This window comes from Zea mays, chromosome 1 (genome assembly GCF_902167145.1).
Source record: "Zea mays cultivar B73 chromosome 1, Zm-B73-REFERENCE-NAM-5.0, whole genome shotgun sequence".
In the NCBI taxonomy this organism is placed as follows: Eukaryota; Viridiplantae; Streptophyta; class Magnoliopsida; order Poales; family Poaceae; genus Zea; species Zea mays.
Window position 1 is genome coordinate 95,697,149 of NC_050096.1, and position 19,464 is coordinate 95,716,612.

A 19,464-nucleotide genomic window follows, 5' to 3' on the forward strand; every position below is an offset into this window, starting at 1 on the left:
GCCGTCGTAAATATGCAGATGAACCCTCCCGCAGCCTCCGTAGCTTGCCGAGTCTGTTTTGTGAAAAACCCCCCGCGCCGTCATGTCGTTGGATGGAAAATGGACGGCCAGATTTCGTTTTGTGCATTTGTGCACGGCGTGGCCCTTGTGCACTGGATACGATCCCATAAATGTAAGCAAGACCAACGGAGCAAGGCCCCCCCAGGGGGGCGGGGCACCACAGGTACTCTTCTCCTGCTTGGCCTCTTGTGCCGCAACCGCGAGTGCGGCCTACGGTAGCCTCCAAAGCAGCACATCCAAAGCAGGGACCGAATGGACATGGACCGGCCGGAGGAGGAGGGGCAGCAGCGGAGGGAGACGATGACGCCGGTGCTCCTCAGGCTGTTCGGCGTGGACGTCCACCGGGGTGGCGGCAGCGGGGAGCCGGAGGAGTCGCCGATGGACCTGAGGAAGAGCTCCAGCATGCCCGACCTCACCATCAACCCGCTGCTGTCGCCGGAGGAGAAAGAGGGCTGCAAGGGGTACGCCTCCGACGACGCGGAGCTGGCGTCCGGCCAGCAGAAGCGCCGCCGTCGCAAGGCACAGGACAGGAAGAAAGGTGAGCTTTTTTTTTCTTTCTGGATTTCTATCAATCGCTTTCTTTACTGCTCTGCTCTTCTTGTAATTAATCCCACGATGGACGATGGATTCCAACGGAAAATGTTGTCCTTTCTTAGATTCAGAAACCAACCAGTAAAACATTCAGGCATTTACACAACACACACACACACACAAAAGTATCTCCGTGCGAGTCAACGGCAGCTATCTTGCAGCCCAGAAATGCTTTTACTGTGAATTGATCCGTTGTTCGGTGGAATCGGCGCAGGAATTCCATGGACCGAGGAGGAGCACAGGAAGTTCCTGGACGGGCTAAGGCAGCTGGGCAAGGGGGACTGGAGGGGCATCTCCAAGGGCTTCGTCACCACCAGGACGGCGACGCAGGTGGCCAGCCACGCCCAGAAGTACTTCCTCCGGCAGACCAACCCCGGTATGAAGAAGCGCCGGGCGAGCCTCTTCGACGTCGGTATCGCGGACTACAAGGACAACCAGGTGAGCTAGCACTCCAACTGGTACAGTACAAGAACGATTCGTCAGATCTTGGAGCCAGCCAACAGCGCTAATCGTCCTCTTTCTTTCTCCCCCCCTTTTTTTTTTTGTTTCGTTTCAGGTGCCAGGCCCTCAGAGCATCGTCGCTGCCAAACCGGCGCCTACGCAGGAGATAATCCACACCGACCGCGGCGACGTCCCCGTAATTTATATACTCCTTCCGCTGTGTTTTCTCCTTGTCCTGGTGGTAACTGAGAACCCAAGATCTGAACAGTGAATTTTTTATCCTCCCTCTCCTCAGATACCAAGATATAGAGGCCTCGGAGAGATTTTAGGCAGTAACATGCAGGTAAGGTAACCTTATGCCCTCTATTGCACTGGTAGTAAGGGCGGAAGGACGTTTTCATGTACTATATAATAGTCTGAGCAAAACTGACAAGCGAACTGAATGATCCTTTGGACAGGTTAATCAACTGACTGACTACTACTATTTCAACAAGAACTCCCATGTTCCCGCGGGGACTTCGCTCTCCATGGCCTCCGGCCTGGAAACGGCCTCGACCGTCGACAGCCTGGAGCTCAGCATCGCCGTCAACGGCCTGGAGCTCAGCATCGCGCCCCCTTCCCGGTGCGTCTGCGGCGGCGCGGCGGGGGCCATCAAGGTTCTGTGACTCGGCCGGGACGCCGAGGGAGCTACTCGCATTTGGCTTCCCCTGCGAGCATGCGTTTCATCAAGTATTATCAGCCTCGTCAGGCTGCCGCGCGCAGCCGGGTTTCGGTCTTGCTGGTTGTGTTGGTGTGTTCTGTTCTGTTTTGTTGTGCGCAAGGAATGTTTGTGAAGTGCATTGCGTTGTAATACACTAATACTAGCAGTGTTGTGGAATGGAATTAGGGGAGAGGGATCAGCTGGGATTTGGGGGTTGATGGGTCCCTGTCTCGACTTCGAGTGGGTTCGTTTCGTGTTCCAATCCGAGGAGGCGGCGACGGGCGCAAGGCGTCGTGTGGGTGTGGCTCTGAGCTCCCCGATCCCGCCCAATAATTGGACCGTGCCGTCCAAAACGCATACGCCAACTAATCTTCGGAAGAAAGTCGCAGCTTTACGTTATGTGACATTTAGTTAAAGTGATATGCGTTTAGCCAGTTTTTATTTTTTATTTTTATGAATATTATTTATATCTATTGTTTAAATTAATTTATTATAAAATGTATTTTATAATTTATTTAATGACATTTATTTAATATCATAAACATAAAAAATCATCTGTATTAATCAGACTTTTAGAATATAAGATTATGTTAGAATTATATATTTTTTCTCCTTGACGTGGAGAGTAATGTCACACTGAGAGAAGCGAACGAGAGGCGGCTGTGCTGTCCGAGTCTTCCGTTTGCGGCTGGCTATATCCCATGACTCTAAATTTTACACTATAGTAAAATTTAAAAATCAGATTAAATTATAATCAGATTCTATTTCTATTATTTTTAAAATAAAATTTATTTAGGATTTAAAAAAATATGATGGACCGTGACCCATTATCATCACTGCCGGCGTCTCATCTCGCTTTTGCATGAATCACAGCGACTAATATAAAGCCTCTGCGATGATGAGCGGGTAAAGATGAAGGGTGAGGTCGAATCTGGGACGGGATATGTGGATCTCGCCGGTGACAAAGTGGTCCGTCCACGCACGAGTGAGGGGGCACAGCACAGCACAGCGAGAGAGACGGGCGGCCACATCGCCATCGCGGCGCGCAATGCGGACGTGGCCACCTGCACCGGGACCCAAACCCAACCAAGTGATGGCTTTTGCCGCCGCTGTTTTGCTCCCGACCGCTTCACCGTCGGCGGCAGCGCCAGAGGGCCCGTCTGGCTGGCCGGCCGGTGTCCCACCGGTGCGGCGGCGGCGGGTGCTGGTGGAGGGTCGACGACACACCTGACACACGCCGTTAGCTTTTTAGGCTTTTCAGTTTCAGCGAAAGGGAGGGTGCAGTGCAGGTGGAGAATGGGGATTGGGGAATCGATAGAAAAATGGATGGATCATGAGATAGCGCTCGCCGACCTTTCACGGGATTGGGAAGGCGATCCTCGAAGATAAGGTGCAGATCTTGCCGATTCTTCTCCCCTTTTTTTTTGTTCTGGGTTTGTGGGTTGCTTCGAATCAGGAGAGCACTGTTTGTGCTCCTCGATCTCGAGGTGGCCGGCCAACGTGCAACGACGGCACCACACCACCTCATGCACGCTGCATGCATGTACGAGGTCGGAAGGAAAACGTACGATATATACATCCAGATACGGCGAGTTCATAACACCTAAACCTAGGAATGGGCGGGGGGAAAATAAAAACCTTGCGGTCCTCTCGATGGCGAGTCAACGTTGGTAGCTAGAGTATTGTAGATACTCCAGACTCCAGTACGAAAGATATCATAGTCAAAGGCATCCAAGGGCAAGGTTCGCAGGGAAAACAAAGTTTTAATTAACTTTTTTTTTTAAAAAAAACAGAGTAAGTCAATGCGTGAATCGCGTATGTAATCAGGACAGATCCTAGTCGAGTTGACCCAACTTTGCTGGACGTGCTTGTTTTCCCAAGGTGCCAAAAGTGCTCACGTACTACAAAAGGAATAAGAGTTCGTCCATATACATGAGTGTGAGGTAGGGCTGGATGAAATACTCGTGCCTCGATAACTCGCTCAACTCGGCTCGTCAGTAGCTCAACTTAACTCGGCTTGTTTTAATTTTATAGCGAGCCAAGCTGGCATTCTAGCTCGGTTCTCTAATGAGCCAGCTCGGGTTAGCTCGTGAGCTAGCTCGCGAGCCAAATGAGCTGTAATACCCAAAAATGTAAATAGTGAAAATAGAGGAGAGCCCAATATTTTATGATCTATACTTATCATGACATGTGAACACCTCATTAAAAATGAATAATTAAATAAAAGATATGCCACAAAATTATGCATCATGCTGGATTTTATTGGGTATGCATTTTATGACAATATAACAAAGAGAATATATATTTTAAAGGAAAAAATATGTTAGTGCCTCAAATTGGAATTTAGGAGAATTGGCAAAATAGGAAAAAGGGGAAAGAAAGGAATATCATACTATACAAAATAAATCTATGAATAAATAACTGCTTCATACTTTGGTATGGTCTAGGGGAACATTTAATCTAAATACAAGTTTTGTCACCAAGTTGAATTTGAGATTCAAAATAAGAAAAGAAAACAAAAAATAAGATTAAAAGAAAAAGAAAAGGGAACTAGGCACGCATCTGGGCCAAAACCTTGCTTTCGGCCCACCTCCAGCGTCACCGTGTGGCCCAACTGGAGACCGGCGCCGACATCCGGGCCCCTCCCGTCAGACTCTCGGCGCGCGTGCCTTCAGTTCTGCGCTGACCGGTGGCCCCCACTCGCCTGAGTTAGGTTCTCGGATGCGTGGGCTGGGCCCGTTTGTCAGCGACCAACACCACTCGCGCACTTGTCTCGCTCCAGTCTCCGGTCGGTGGCCCCCGTTTGTCAGTTTCTTCCTTCTTCTCCGCGTCGCACGGCTGAAAACGGAACAGCCGCACATCTCGCCGTGCGTCCGCGCCGGCCTCCCTCCCACGTCGTGTCTCGCACGTGCTGGTCGAGTCTCCAACTGCGCGCGTCGTGCCACTTCCTGGTGGGATCGGGATGTCAGTTAGCCTCTTCCCCAGCAGCACGGTGGAGGTAGCCCCGTAGACGGCGGAAATCCGTTGCAACCATCGATCCGTGCATGGCGTGGCTGGGCGACCCGACTAGCATAACAGCCTCCGCACCTGCGGGATCGGGTGCGCAGTAGATATAAACCCTCCTCCTTGGGTCTTGTCGCCTCTCCTGCCCAAATCACTGTCCGCCACCGTTGACAGCTGTTCTGCCGAGAGCGAGAGAGGAAGGTCTGCCGTCGACGCCTAGCGCCTTCGGTGTCACTCATGTCCCGGGAAGGGGTAAGGGGAGCATCGCCACACACTATAGAAGCCCGCCGTTGACCAAATCCTATGGGAAATCACTGAACCGGAGGCAATTTCTCACCGGCGCTCATTTTCTGTCGCGGATCTACCCTCATCGTGGCTGGAGCGTTCACCTGTGCAAACATCGGTAATAAAACCCTCTGGCCATTTGCGTTATCATATGGTTTCTTTAGGCATGCTCGATTTAACTAGGGAAGCCCTGATGCGACCACTGGTGTGCGCGCCGGTGAGGAGTTTGGGCGGCGCTGCCGTCGTGAGTAGGTGTTAGATGGGGAAGACGGACCAGGGCCGTTCGATGGCATCGGATGGCAGGCGTTGGGCCGTGGCGTGGATAGGTGCTAAACCCTAGGATCTGGATCTAACGACGGTCGTGGTGTAACGGTTCGAGCGTGCGAGATTTTAATCCTAGCCGTACCTGTTTGATCGGAGGGTGGTGATCATCCGATACCCCTTCATCCGCTGTTTTGTAGATGAGTCCATGTACATTTATGAAATTGAACCCGCCATCCAATGCGGTGTAGCTTGAGTCTGGGGTATCTTTCGATTTTGCCCCTGCGCTTTCTATATTTCATGCGCGCAGACCAAAGGCAAATAAATTAATTTCAGAAATGATTTTAATGTGAAAATAATTATTAAAACATGTTTAATCCCTAGAAAATTTATACTAAGCCCAAATCGACCCATTCCAGTTCCTAAATTTTTATAATATTATTGCCTATCCATTAGTGTCACTGTTTTTACATGAAAGATACATTAAAATTCATTTAGTGCTTAATCTTGTATTAAATACATAAAACCTTCAGAAATTCATAACTTAAAATATATAACTCCAAATTGATTCATTCCAGTGGCATTTATTTTGTTTAAATATTGTTTATTACCTGGTATCTTTGTCTAACTATGAAACTTGGTTTAAAATTATCCACATGAATAACTCTATTCTAGGCATTAAATAACTTTAGAAAATCATAACTTAATAACCCTAACTCCGATTTTAGTGGTTTTCGAACCCGCGATCTTGTAGCAACGCGTAGATCATTACTATTCAGTTTGTACTTATGTTTGGTGTGATGTTAATTTTATCTATACCATGTTTGTTTGTATTGCTACGACTAGCGCGAGGACACGTGTCATCTGTAAGGCGAGTTGGTAACTGGAATCTCAAGTGCCAGGCAAGTTGTGCCCTTGATTCACTTTTGTTACCCAATAATGTTCTTTGTAATCATTTACCATGCATAGGTTTAATTTTGATGGGACCCAATAGGTCACCCTAGATTGTTTATCTCATTACCTTGTTTACCCCTAAATCACTTGGGTAGTATGCTATTGCTTTATATGGTTTTGGGATAATCATTTATTATATCCATGTTCCAGTTATTATGTTATTTTATTTATGTTCATGACAAGATCATTTTATTATTGTTAATTGGAACATGGAGCTTAACTTGAGAAACACATGCCACCACAAGGGAGGAATGAGACCCCTTGGCTAACTAATTAGGAAAGCTAGTGGAAGACTACCTTACCCGAAAGGGGCAAGGGCAGTAGGGGAGTTGCATGCAAGTAGGTTCTCGGGTTGATTTTGCTGCGATGGTGGTCAGACGAGGGATTCTTACAAGTGCTCTTCCCATAAACTGTAGCGGGTTTTCGGAAGCTAGTGGAACTTTGTAAAGGCCTCGTAGTGGATCCCTAGCCATTCACCTCGGTAGTGTCTAAGGGCCTAGCTAACCCTGGCGACATGGGAAACACGACTTGTGGGTAAAGGGTACAACCTCTGCAGAGTGTAAAACTGGTATACTAGCCGAGCTCACGGTCATGAGGCGCTCAGGACTCTCCGATGATTAAATTATGAAACCTAAATTCGATTTTGTCATTTGCATATGCATGGGTTTATTATTAATTTTGTTCTATTATATTATTATGGTTTGGTATTCACTTATACTAGTAACTGCTAATAAAATTTTGACCAACTTATAAAAGCAATGCTCAGCTTTAACCTCTATTTTGGATCAGCCTTACACTTCATGATCTCCCACCTTTGTGAGTTCATGTCACATTATTCCCCACAACTTGTTGAGCGATGAACATGTGTGAGCTCACCCTTGCTGTCTCACACCCCCACAGGAAAGGAACAGGTGGTTCAAGAGGAGCCGCTTATCGAGGAGTTCGATTCGATCTAGGTGGCGTTCCCTAGTTGACTTCTGTGCCAAGGACGATCCTTAGTTCGTGTTATATTTATCTCTTATTTTGTAAGACTTTCGCTATGTAATAAATACTCTGATTATTATGACATTTATCTCTATACACTCTGTTATTATATATGTTGTCTTCTTGGCGCATGTATGAGATGCACCCGGCTTTGTTCCTTAAAGCCCGGGTGTGACATGAGCCAAGCCACAACACAGGTTTGTCGAGTCGTTGGTGTCGTCTCATCCCTCATAGTCTTGTCTTCTCGTAGTTATGATCTGATATGGACACGTGTGGATGTGCCATGTGCTTAAATATTTGCATTATTGCATGTCTATATACCTGCATTGCATATTTAATATTTGATTATTGGTTATGGTTTTTTTGAATTTTGTTTTCTAGCAGCATATGATGCATGTTAGTGTTGTGCAATGAAATGTTATATATTTGTGAAATGGATGATGAATTGCTTTATAATGATACTTGTTGCTATCTTATTATAATAAAAGGATTTGTAAATATGTAAGTTAATACATATTTGGTTATTCAATTTAATATTGAAAGTTAGAAGCTAGGACGGCAATATGATAATAATATTAGAAAGGTTTTGGTTTTCTAGTGTTAAACACTTAAAATATGATTTTTTGATTATATATATTTATGTACATAGATCTTTGTATTTTAGTTGTGTGGCTCGTGAGCCTAACGAGCTGGCTCGAGCTCCCTAACGAGCCAGATGTTTAGCTCGTTAGTATAACGAGCCGAGCCGAGCTGACTCGTTACAGTAACGAGCCATAACAAGCCGAGCCATAACAAGCCGAGCTGGCTCGATACCTACCCCTAGTGTGAGGTCAAGCCTTTCGGTCTTTGTGATGACACGATCTGGTAGCTACAATCTGTTGGATAGTTAGATAAGCTTGTGATTAATAATTTCAGCACATAAATCGTACAGTACCAAACATAGATACCAGCCTGTAAAAAACTCTAACATATATACATACTTCCTCTTTCTTTTTTATTTATCATGATTTAGTTTAAAAATAAACAAGCGGACTAAAGATAGTACTAGTCAAGCTAAACATAAAATATACAAACAATGGCATGGTAATTGGTAAAAACAACACATGATGTATCTAGACCCAGCTCAGAAGTGGATGCAACAGTTGAGATAGAACTAGAACCTGGTCTCCTTCCCACAGAAAACTCACCATCATAGTCATCATCACCATAGATGTCATCCCATACCATTTTTTCTTACCAGAACCCAGGGCCGCCCCTGAGCCCATGCAACAGAGGCGACGGTTGGGGGCCCAATATTTAGTATCTATATCACAATATAATACACTAGTTTACACTTTACAAAACTCATCTAACTAAATAATCCACATACTCAATCTTTAGTAAATCTACCAAATAAATTGCACTCATACTTAACACAAAATCAAAATGAACGGTTCAGATCGTTGAATAACATCATCTCTCTTGCTCACTCAAATCTAATGGACAATATTATTTGGATCATCCTTCAGCCATCCCCTCCTCACGTCCACACCACCGTCAACCCCTCCCCTCGCGCCACCACCGTCGTCGTTCACCCCACTCTTCCCCTTATTAGGAACGTAGCGTTAGCACGAGCTATTTACTAGTAGTAAAATAGTATAGGTAGCTAACAAGCTAGTAGGCTGGGCACACGGACGCCCCGACGCACACGGACCACGCGACACGTGTTGCCCACTGCCCAGTCATCACGCTCACGTCGTCGCGCGTCTGTGCGACCATACCCTCCACGTGATCGTCGTTCGCCATCTCGCCAATCTAGCCCTCTAGGATTCCAAGGCTGGGACGCAGGATGAAAATTCAGGGGGCCAAAAAGACCACATGAGAGCCATGATTTTCTAGTTCTCTAAGTCCACCGACCGCAGGGGATAAGTTATATCGTTGCGACGAGCGAGATCTAGCATGTCGAGCAGATCGACGTTACGAGAAAAACAGGACAAGGGACGGAGGCGCTAGGAAGGGGCAAAGTTGGGTGACGTCACGTCGGTAATGGGTCGGCGGTGGAAACGGGGCAGCGAGCAAACTGGTTTAGGTGGTGTCGGGAAGATTAGAGTCAGACTGGTAGATACAAGGACTTGACCGAGAGGATCCGGCGAGCAGGCTCATAACATGGTTGTTTTAGGCCATGTTCTAAACCTCTAGAGCTAACTGTTAACTGGTTTTAGCTGGGTTGGGGCATCTAACAACTAATACTTATTTGAGGGGTATAGCTAACAATTAGTTGATCCATTCTAAACTTCTCAGCTAATTTTAGCAACTAGCTATTAGTTTTAGAGATTTAGAACAAGACTTTGTACTATCTAAAACTTTAATTTTTTTCTACGCTTAATACTAAATAATCATTAGGTATAAAAGAGTGTACAAAATGGGGGGGGCATGGCCCACTTTGCCCCCCTTTGGATCCGCCACCGGCTGGACGCCACTACTCCAGCCTCTAGGCACACACGATCGAGCAATCAGGATTCATGTTATTATCTGGCCGTCGTTCTTATTTCTAAACTTGCGAAGTGCTAATCTGCACTGATGTATATTATCTAGTGTCTTATATATTTTAAAACCAATTTTAATGCACATCATCATTTACATACGAAGTACTAATCTGCCCCGCTGCATATCATAGAATTTTTGATATAGTTTAGAGGGCCAACCATAATCAGTTCGCCTGGAGCCCTCAAAATTATAGGACCGGGGCTGCCAGAACCAAGAGACTTTGGGTGTTGATTAGTACGCAGACGTGCGTCACCAAATTTAGCTTCATACAACTAAAATATCTTGAAAAGTTTAGATCTAACTTCAATTGGAACATTAGAGTAATTTGTACCAGTTAAGCTAGCTAACCTGACAAGAAGTTTGTTAAAACCCCTCATCTTAGCCCTTGGATCTAAAATAAATGCAACAACATATAGAATAGGAATATCCCTCCAATATTTCAAAAATTTATCTTTCATAGGAACAACAACAACCCTAAGAAGTCTATCATTTTCAAATGCATTTAGATGTCTGGCTATCCTCAGAATATGGTATAGCATCAAAGTAGCAGTAGGGTAGTAAACACCAGACAATGCAACAGTAGATTCATAAAATAATTCTAGGAAAGAAAGAACTTTTTTAGCAATTGTCCAATGATCATCGGTGAGTAAAGGAGTACCATCAGGATTCAAAGGATATTGAGTTTTGATAAAAACAGAAAAGCTGGACTTGTATGGTACTAGGTGCTTAAGCATTGTATGTAGAATTCCATCTAATATCCATGTCAACACCAAACTTACGAGGACGAATAGCCATACTCATACAATAGCTTTTATATGTAGCTATTCGTTGATTTGAAGCATTTAAAAAGGTTATAATAGTTCTAAAGTCAACAATATAAGCTTTCAAATGTTGAAGACCAACTTTAACAATTAGATTAATAACATGACAAGAACATCTTTGATGCAAGAACATAGTGCACAAGTCATCATCATTAGGTGTAAAAGAATCATCATCATCAGTCACAACAGGAGTAGGCACACCAAGGTATCCAGACAAGAAAGGTCTCAGATATTTCATGGCAGTATTGTTTGATGAAGCATTATCTAAGGTGATTGCAAATACTTTATCAGTTAAAGCATAATCATCTATCATAGTAGCAACCAGATTAGCAATACTAACACCACTATGTTTACCATCAATTAGCCTTAGACCAAGCAACCTTTTTTCTATTTCCCAGTGAGAATTCACAAAATGGGCAACTACACTTAAGTAGTCTTCCTTAGCCATATCAGTGGTTAGACAAACAGATGTAACATCAGTTTTCAAAGTACCAATTAAGTTTACCTTACGCTCATTATATAACTTAACCATATCCCTAGCAGTGGTTTGCCTAGAAACTTGCACAAATCTAGGGTTATGTGCACGAGTGATGTATTCTTGAAATGCATCAGTGGAGCCATGCCATAGAGGTAGATCATCTCTAGCTATCAAACGACAAAGTTCACTTTTTGCAGCAGAAGGACAGTACTCCCAACTAAAAGGGAAATGTGCCCTTGGGCAATTTCTTTAAGTATTTTGGTGATTAGATGCCCAACACATCTTAATTGAATCCTTGTGTGCTAAACATGGGAAAAGTACAAATCAAGGCACAAGGTATGTTTCTAGACCTAGTACATTGTTTTTGAATACTAATGTGTTTGTCTAAGTGCTAGAAATAATGACAAAAGAAGCATAAAAGAAATGGAAAAGACTTGGCTCTGTGCAGCCAAACTCCAGCTCGGCCTGACACACCGGACTGTCCGGTGGTGCACTGGACAGTGTCTGGTGCGCCAGGCTGGTCAACGGTGAAGTGGCCGCTCTCAGGAATCGACGGAGTTGTATGGCTATAATTCACCAGACTGTCCGGTGGTGCACCGGACTGTCCGGTGAGTCATCCGCGGCGAACTCGTCGCTCTCGGGAAAAGGAACAAGGCGACGTGGCTAAAATTCACCGGACTGTCCGGTGAGCCAACGACGTCAGCGCCAATGGTCGTCCGCGCGATCAACACGTGACACGTGGCCCGCTCCAACGGTCGGCTGGGTGCACCGGACTGTCCGGTGTGCACCGGACAGTGTTCGGTGCGCCAACCAGCCCTGAGGAGCAACGGTCGGATGCGCCCGATATGGAAGGAGATCGCGCACCAGACATGCTACAGTGGTTGTCCGGTGGCGCACCGGACTGTCCGGTGCGCCACTCGACAGAAGGCAAGGATACCCTTCCATGTTGATCTCCAACGGCTCCTAGCTGCCTTAGGGCTATAAAAGGGACCCCTAGGCGCATGGAGGAGAACACCAAGCATTCTCTAAGCATACTAAGTCATCCAGACTCCGCCTCCACGCATTTGATTCATAGTGTTAGTGATTTGAGCTCCCTTCGAGTCGTGAACTCTTTGTGCTGTGATTTGAGCTCAAGTCTTGGCTTGTGTGCGTGTGTGTGCTGCGAATTGAATCTTGTGTGTGTTGCTTTTCCCTCCCTTACTTCTGTGTTTCTTTTGTGATCATCACTGTAAGGGTGAGAGGCTCCAACTTGTGGAGATACCTCGCAAACGGGAGGAAAACTATAAGGAAGAAAGTCGTGGTATTCAAGTTGATCATTGGATCACTTGAAAGGGGTTGAGTGCAACCCTCGTCCATTGGGACGCCACAACATGGAAGTAGGCAAGTGTTACTTGGCCGAACCACGGGATAAAAATCGCGTGTCTTGTGTGTTGCTTCTTGTGATTGCTTTGTTTGCACGAGCGTGCTCCATAGCCACTTGATTTCACTAACTCTTTAACAATCAAGCTTGTGGCTATTTAGTGTTTAATTTTATAGGATCACCATTCACCCCCCTCTAGGTGCTCTCAATTGGTATCGGAGCCGTACTCTTCATCTAAGGGACTAACCGCCCGAAGAGATGGATCCTAAGGGAAAGGGGATGGTTATCAACAACAAGGAGAAGGAGTCCCTCTTCAATGAGCCAAGAGACGACAAGCCCACTGACTCAGGCTCGAGTCACAAGAAGAGGGACGACAAGAAGAAGAGACACATCAAGAAGATCATCTACTATGACAGCGATGCATCCTCTTCTTCTCCAAGGGACGACGACGACTCCTCGTCCAAGAGAAAAACGGTCAATCAAAATTATTCTTTTGATTACTCTAGTATTCCATATAATTCGAATGCCCATTTACTTTCTATTCCTCTCGAAAACCCCCCACACTTTGATGGAGAGGATTACACATTTTGGAGCCATAAAATGCGTAGTCATCTATTTTCTCTCCATCCTAGTATTTGGGAAATTGTGGAAAATGGGATGCATTTCGATAGTATGGATAATCCTGTGATTATTAATGAACAAATCCATAAAAATGCCCAAGCAAATCTAGGACACTGCATCCTACTGTTTTGTTAGCTTCACTTTGCAGGGATGAATATAATAAGGTGAGTGGCTTGGACAATGTTAAGCAAATCTAGGACACCCTCAAGATATCTCATGAGGGAAACGACGCCACTATGATCACAAAGATGGAACTAGTGGAAGGCGAGCTGGGGAGGTTCGCGATGATCAGGGGAGAGGAGCCAACCTAGACCTACAACAGGCTCAAGACCCTGGTCAACAAGATTCGAAGCTATGGAAGCACAAGATGGACGGATCATGATGTTGTCCGACTCATGCTAAGGTCATTTACTGTAATTGACCCCCATCTTGTGAATCTTATTCGTGAAAACTCCTGGTACACCAAAATGATGCCCGAGGAGATCTTCGAAAAATTCGTAAGCGGGCGCATGATGGTTAAGGAGGCAAGATATGTAGATGACGCCTTGAACGGTCCACTGCCCGTCTACGAGCCGCAGCTCGTTGCTCTCAAGGCAACAAGCAGCAAGGAGGCGCTACCAAGCAAGGTAACACAAGTGGAGGCTACCGGGCTCAACGAGGAAGAAATGGCGCTTATCATCAAGCGCTTCAAGACCGCGCTCAAAGGACACAAAGAGTACCCCCAACAAGAATAAAACAAGGGGAAAGCGTTCATGCTTCAAATGCGATAAGACTGGTCATTTCATAGCACAATGCCCCGATAATGATAATGATCAGGGACAAGAAAAAGAGCGGGAAGAGGGAGAAAAAGAAGAACTACAGGAAGGCAAAGGGCGAGGCGCACCTTGGAAAGGAATGGGATTCGGACTGCTCCTCGTTCGACTCCGACGATTAAGGTTTAGCTGCCTCGTCTTTCGACAAGTCTTCACTCTTCCCCAACGAACGCCATACTTGCCTCATGGCTAAGGAGAAGAAGGTATGTATTCAATATTCCCCTAAGTACTCTTCTTCTAGTGATGAGGAATCTTCTGATGATGAAGTAGATTACACTGACTTGTTTAAAGGACTAGATAGAGCTAAGGTAGACAAAATTAATGAATTAATTGATGCTCTAAATGAAAAGGATAGATTGCTAGAGAAACAAGAGGATATTTTGTATGAGGAACATGACAAGTTTGTTAATGTTCAAAAATCTCTTGCTTTAGAAGTTAAAAGGAATGAAATGCTATCCTCGGAGTTATCTGCTTGCCATGAATCTGTCTCTAGTTTAAGGAGTTTAAATAATGAATTAAATGCTAAGCTAGAGGAAGTTAACAAAACTAGTCCATGTGTAGAGCATGTTGTTATTTGTAATAGATGTAAGGATTTTGATGTTGATGCCTGTGATGAACATCTTGCTTCTATTACTAAATTGAACAATGAGGTGACAAGTCTTAATGCTCAACTTAAGACTTGCAAAGTTGAATTTGATAAACTAAAATTTGCTAGGGATGCCTACACTATTGGTAGACACCCCTCAATTAAGGTGGGCTTGGTTTTCGAAAGGAAACCAAGAACTTAACAAGTCAAAGGACTCCCGTTCTCAACAAGGAGAAAGGGAAGGCCCCTATGGCTAGTAGTCGCCAAAAGAATCATGCTTACATTTATGATAGAAAATTTACTAGGAATGCTCATAATGATAGATACTATGATCATGCTATGATTGCTTCCAGCTCTATTTATGATTGTGGTAGAAATAGGCCTAGGCGCAATCATGTTGTGTCTCATGCACCTAGAAGAAATTATGCTACTCATGCTTCTAGGAAAATGTGCAATGAACCTGTTACTATTTTTCATGCTTGCAACACTTCTTTTGTACTTTCATGTAAGAATGCAAAAGTAGTTGCTAGGAAGTTGGGATCCAAATGCAAGGGAGATAAAACTTGCATATGGGTTCCAAAAACTATTGTGACTAACCTTGTAGAACCCAACAAGAGTTGGGTACCTAAAACCCAAGCTTAAATTGCCTTGCAGGTTTATGCATCCGGGGGCTCAAGCTGGATTATCCATAGTGGATGCACAAACCACATGACGGGGGAGAAGAAGATGTTCACCTCCTACGTCAAGAACAAGGATTCCCAGGATACAATCATATTTGTAGATGGGAATCAAGGCAAGGTCAAAGGTTTGGGAAAGATAACCATCACAAGCGAGCACTCCATTTCAAATGTTTTTAGTAGAGTTGCTAGGATACAACCTTCTGTCTGTAAGTCAATTGTGCCACATGGGTTACAATTGTTTGTTTACAAATGTTGATGTATCTGTCTTTAGAAGGAGTGATGGTTCATTAGTGTTTAAGGGTGTATTAGACGACAAGCTCTATTTAGTTGACTTTTCGAAAGATAATGCCGATCTAGATGCATGCTTAATCGCTGTTGGGGACTCGTTCTTAAATGCTATGAGTTAAGAACAAGGCAACACAGAAAATGTTAATCGGTAAAATCCTTCGTCCTTCGGAGCATTATTTCCCTTAGGATATAATGATTTTCGGACGAAGGTTATGAAGGGCGTACCTTCATAAACTCAATATGTAATGACAAAGAATGAATCATAACGAATATGAAGGATAACATAGACAATTATATATTATTATCGACTTATTCTTGTATTATTATTATGAAGAAACAGAAATGACATTAAATTACAAATGTACCTTCAGCTTGGAAGGAGATGAGAATACAAGTGTGACGCAATAACAAATGTTTAGTCAGCGTGAACAGTACGGGGATACTGTTCACCTATTTATAGGCACAGAGCCCAACCCATATAAAATTACATCCATGCCCTTTACATTTGGTAGTAGCTCTATAGTAATCCACCGAGGTTTAAATAGCCTTTTCATCTTTAAGTCGGTTTCTTTTTCTGCAGTCACGCCGAAGCTTTCCTGCTCACTCCTTCGGCGCTGTATCAACCTTCGTGTTCTTTGAGCTTCTCCCCCTGTGGTACCGATTCGAGTCCGAAGATACCTGTTCACACATTATACTCCAGAAACACTGTTAGATCCTGTTTTTGAGGACCTTCGGAAGCCGAAGGCCCCCAACAGTAGCCCCTCGCAATGTTAATTTGTTAAATCAACAAATTCAGATTGCGACATGGACGAAGGCTTTAAGCCGAAGGTCCGAAAAAACACCTTCCCTTTGCTAGAATAGCAACATTCACTGACAGGCGGGGTCTTTCAATTTTCAACGCACTGGGCGTATATATATAAGATCATACCGCAAGCTCATTTGGCACGCTCTCTTGCCATTTGCTCCCGCTCACTCAATTTTTAGCTTTCGCGCACCAAGATTTGCTTAGCTTTTAAGTTTTTAAGCTTCGGCTTTGAAAACAATTTTTTAGTGCATCCGAAGATGTCTGAAGATAAGAAGGCTGCTCCCGAGATGAAGCTTAGTCTCTCTGAAGAGAAGAACCTGGGTTTCTTATAGCAATGTCGAAGACCAACACAGAAAAAATCACCAAAGAGATTTTAGAAGGTTTATCTGAAGATACTGGTGACAACGACAGTTATGATGTGGACAGTGGTGGTGAAGACTCTGAAGATCGCCCCTGGCGACCAAACCATTCAGTTTTTGGCAAGTCAGTTATCAAAGAAAATCATCTTGTCAACATGAGGGGAAGATACTTCCGGGATTTATCCATTGTGAGGGTCGACGAAGGAGAGAAAACTTGCCCGACCCCTGAGGAAAATGAAGTCGTAGTGTTCCGAAGCTTTTTGAAAGCTGGACTACGATTTCCCCTGAGCAACTTTGTCGTAGAGGTGCTGAAAATATTCGAAGTCTACCTTCACCAAAATACCCCCGAAGCAATCATAAGGCTGAATATCTTCGTGTGGGCCGTGAGAAGCCAAGGTCTGGAGCCTGATGCAAAAAGTTTCTGTAATATACACGAATTATCATACGAAACAAAACCTTGGGGTAAGGAACAGTATCACAATAATTTTGGCTGCTACAATTTCGTTTCTCGATCTGGGTCAAGCTGCCCCGTGCCAATCTTTCGGAAGAGATGGTCCGGCGACTGGATGACAGAATGGTTTTATGTGAAAAATGACCTGACATTGCGGGAAGATATCAAAGGTATAATTATGCGCCCTATTTGGCAAAGCTTCGGCTTGCGGAGGCCGAAGGTTGAAATGAATGAAGCTGCCGAAGAATGCCAAAGAGCCTTCGGAGTTATTTGTTCTTTCATTGGAACGAGAGATTTGGTTCAAGAGCACATTGCTTTCAGAGTATGGCCGCTCGCAGAAAAATGGGACATGCCACAAGAGGCTATAAAGGAGGCTGATGAATGTGGACTTATCAGGCTGAAGTATACCATCAAATTTGGAGACAAATTCGTAGAGCCAGATGACGACTGGCTAAAAAGCATATGAAAATTTAAGTGATGAACTGCTCGGGGTTTATTCAAAGGCCGAAGATACTGCATTGTCAGCAGCCTTCGGGGGTCGGAAAAAGAAAAGACTAAATCGAGTGTTTGACGCAATTGGGTTCGTTTACCCTGACTATCGTTATCCCATTCGAGGGCAGAAAAGAAAAGGCACAACCTCTGCGAAAGAAGAAGCTGCAGCTGCTCCTAGTGAGTCAGCACCGGAACGAAAAAGAATAAAAGTCCTCACACATCGGCCACGCTTTATTGAACCAGCTTCGGTGCCTGAGTTCACCGGAGAGACCTCTTCGGCCACCGAAGATGAAAAGCCAACCGAGCCAACCTTGCTGCCAGAAGTCGCAGAAATGGCCGAAGCTACAACAAGAATAAAATTGAAAGAACCAAAGGTTTTATTACCAGAAACCAAAGAGATGGCCGAAGCGCCATTGACAGAAAAAATGGAAAAAGTAAAAGGATTCACTGAGGGATCAGGAATATCAGAAGTTTTAAGTCCTTCAGCAAATGTTGAATCAATAAAAAACCAAAAGGGCCGAGCGGTGACCCCAAAAAGAAAAAGAATGGTCACTGTGCTAGATGTTCTGGAGACAATTGAGTCCTCGAACACAACTTCGAAGAAGACTGCTGAAACATCCGAAACAGAAACTAAAGTCTTCGATGCTGAAGCTCCAAGGCAACAGGCTGAGACCGAAGCTGGGCCTTCAAAGCCCACGAAAGAAGAAAAAATATCAGAGCCAATTCCTGTTGAAGAAATCAGTGCTGTTGCCCCCGAAGCATCCCCCACAGTCCCTGACTATATTGTTCGACATGCTTCGGGAAAAAAGTTGTCTGAAAAAGAAAAACAAGAGGCCCAGTTTTACGCCCAAAAACTAAAATATCCAAAGGGGGCGTTGATATTCAACGGCAGCGGAGAAGAAGACTTCTTGTACTGTCTCCCGGACAGCAAGGAGATTTCTGTCTGCCGGGAGATGAGCAAGAGCTTCGGATTCCCAACTCTAGAAGAAGGACTCTCGGTGCTGTCGAAAGACGAGTTGGCCGACAGCTTGGCGTACAATAGTTTAAAGGTACAAAATTTGAGACCTTCGTATTTTTTGTTGAGGTCAAAATTTTCCGTTTGCTTAAATCTATTGACGCACACACATTTTTCTCTGCAGGGCCTTATACTTAGCAATGCCCTCAGGGCCCAAAAAGATGCCGAAGACGAAGGATGCGCTATAGCCCTGAGCAACCTTCGTTCCGAAGTTATTGAACTACGGAACGAAGGTCTCGAAAAAGATAAAATATTGCATTCCTTGATAAATAAAATAAAGGAAGACGAAGCTATTTTTAGAGGTCAAGCCGAAGCCCAGAAGCGTGAAATTGAAGATCTTCGAAAACAACTAGCCAGAGCTAAAGAGGAATGCATACTTGAAGAAACGAGGCGAGAACTTAGCGATCAATGGGCAAATCATTTAGAAGAAACTGTTAAAGAGCTTCGTTCGTCCAAGAAAAAGTGCTATGACAAATCTATGGAGTGTGTTAAGAAAATAAAAGCTAGCTTCGCCAGCGTTGGCGCGTTCTCGAGCGAAGAAAACTTTAAAAGGGGCGACCCCGAAGGTCCCATCGAATGGATTAATCACGAGGCAGAGGCCTTTGAACAAATTTTAAATAGCCGCGGAGACATCTGCGCTTTTTCAGGTGCCAGAGGGATTGCCACCATTTTGGAGGGAAAAGGCTGCGAACATGTAAAGATTTTACCACAATCCGAAGCCACCTTGTCCGTTGAAGATGTAAAAGACCCTTCAGCCGAAGCCAGCATGGTTGGAGGAAAATTTTTCACCGACATCTGGGACAATGGTGGTAGAGAAATGGCCCGAGAAATCATCCAGAAAAGCGAAAAAGGGATCCACGAAGCTAGAAAAGTAGCAGAGGCTGCTGAGAA

At 44.6% G+C, this 19,464-nt stretch overlaps 1 protein-coding gene across 1 annotated transcript; it reads left to right on the top strand.

Moving 5' to 3' along the window:
* The first annotated feature begins 233 nt into the window (after positions 1–233).
* On the top strand, positions 234–2,211 carry LOC100216850 (uncharacterized). The gene is made up of 5 exons (NM_001143242.1): positions 234–598; positions 866–1,089; positions 1,208–1,288; positions 1,388–1,435; positions 1,551–2,211. The coding sequence occupies exons 1-5, from the start codon at positions 313–315 to the stop codon at positions 1,755–1,757; spliced, it is 846 nt and encodes a 281-aa protein (NP_001136714.1). The 5' UTR covers positions 234–312; the 3' UTR covers positions 1,758–2,211.
* The last annotated feature ends 17,253 nt before the right edge of the window (positions 2,212–19,464 follow it).

Bases quoted from the DNA above. Each gene is read 5' to 3' on its own strand.
- LOC100216850 (NM_001143242.1), top strand. From the start codon at position 313: ATGGACATGGACCGGCCGGAGGAGGAGGGGCAGCAGCGGAGGGAGACG. The intron at 1,289-1,387 runs GTAATTTATATA...CCCTCTCCTCAG, and splicing joins CCGACCGCGGCGACGTCCCC to ATACCAAGATATAGAGGCCT. The intron at 1,436-1,550 runs GTAAGGTAACCT...TCCTTTGGACAG, and splicing joins TTTTAGGCAGTAACATGCAG to GTTAATCAACTGACTGACTA.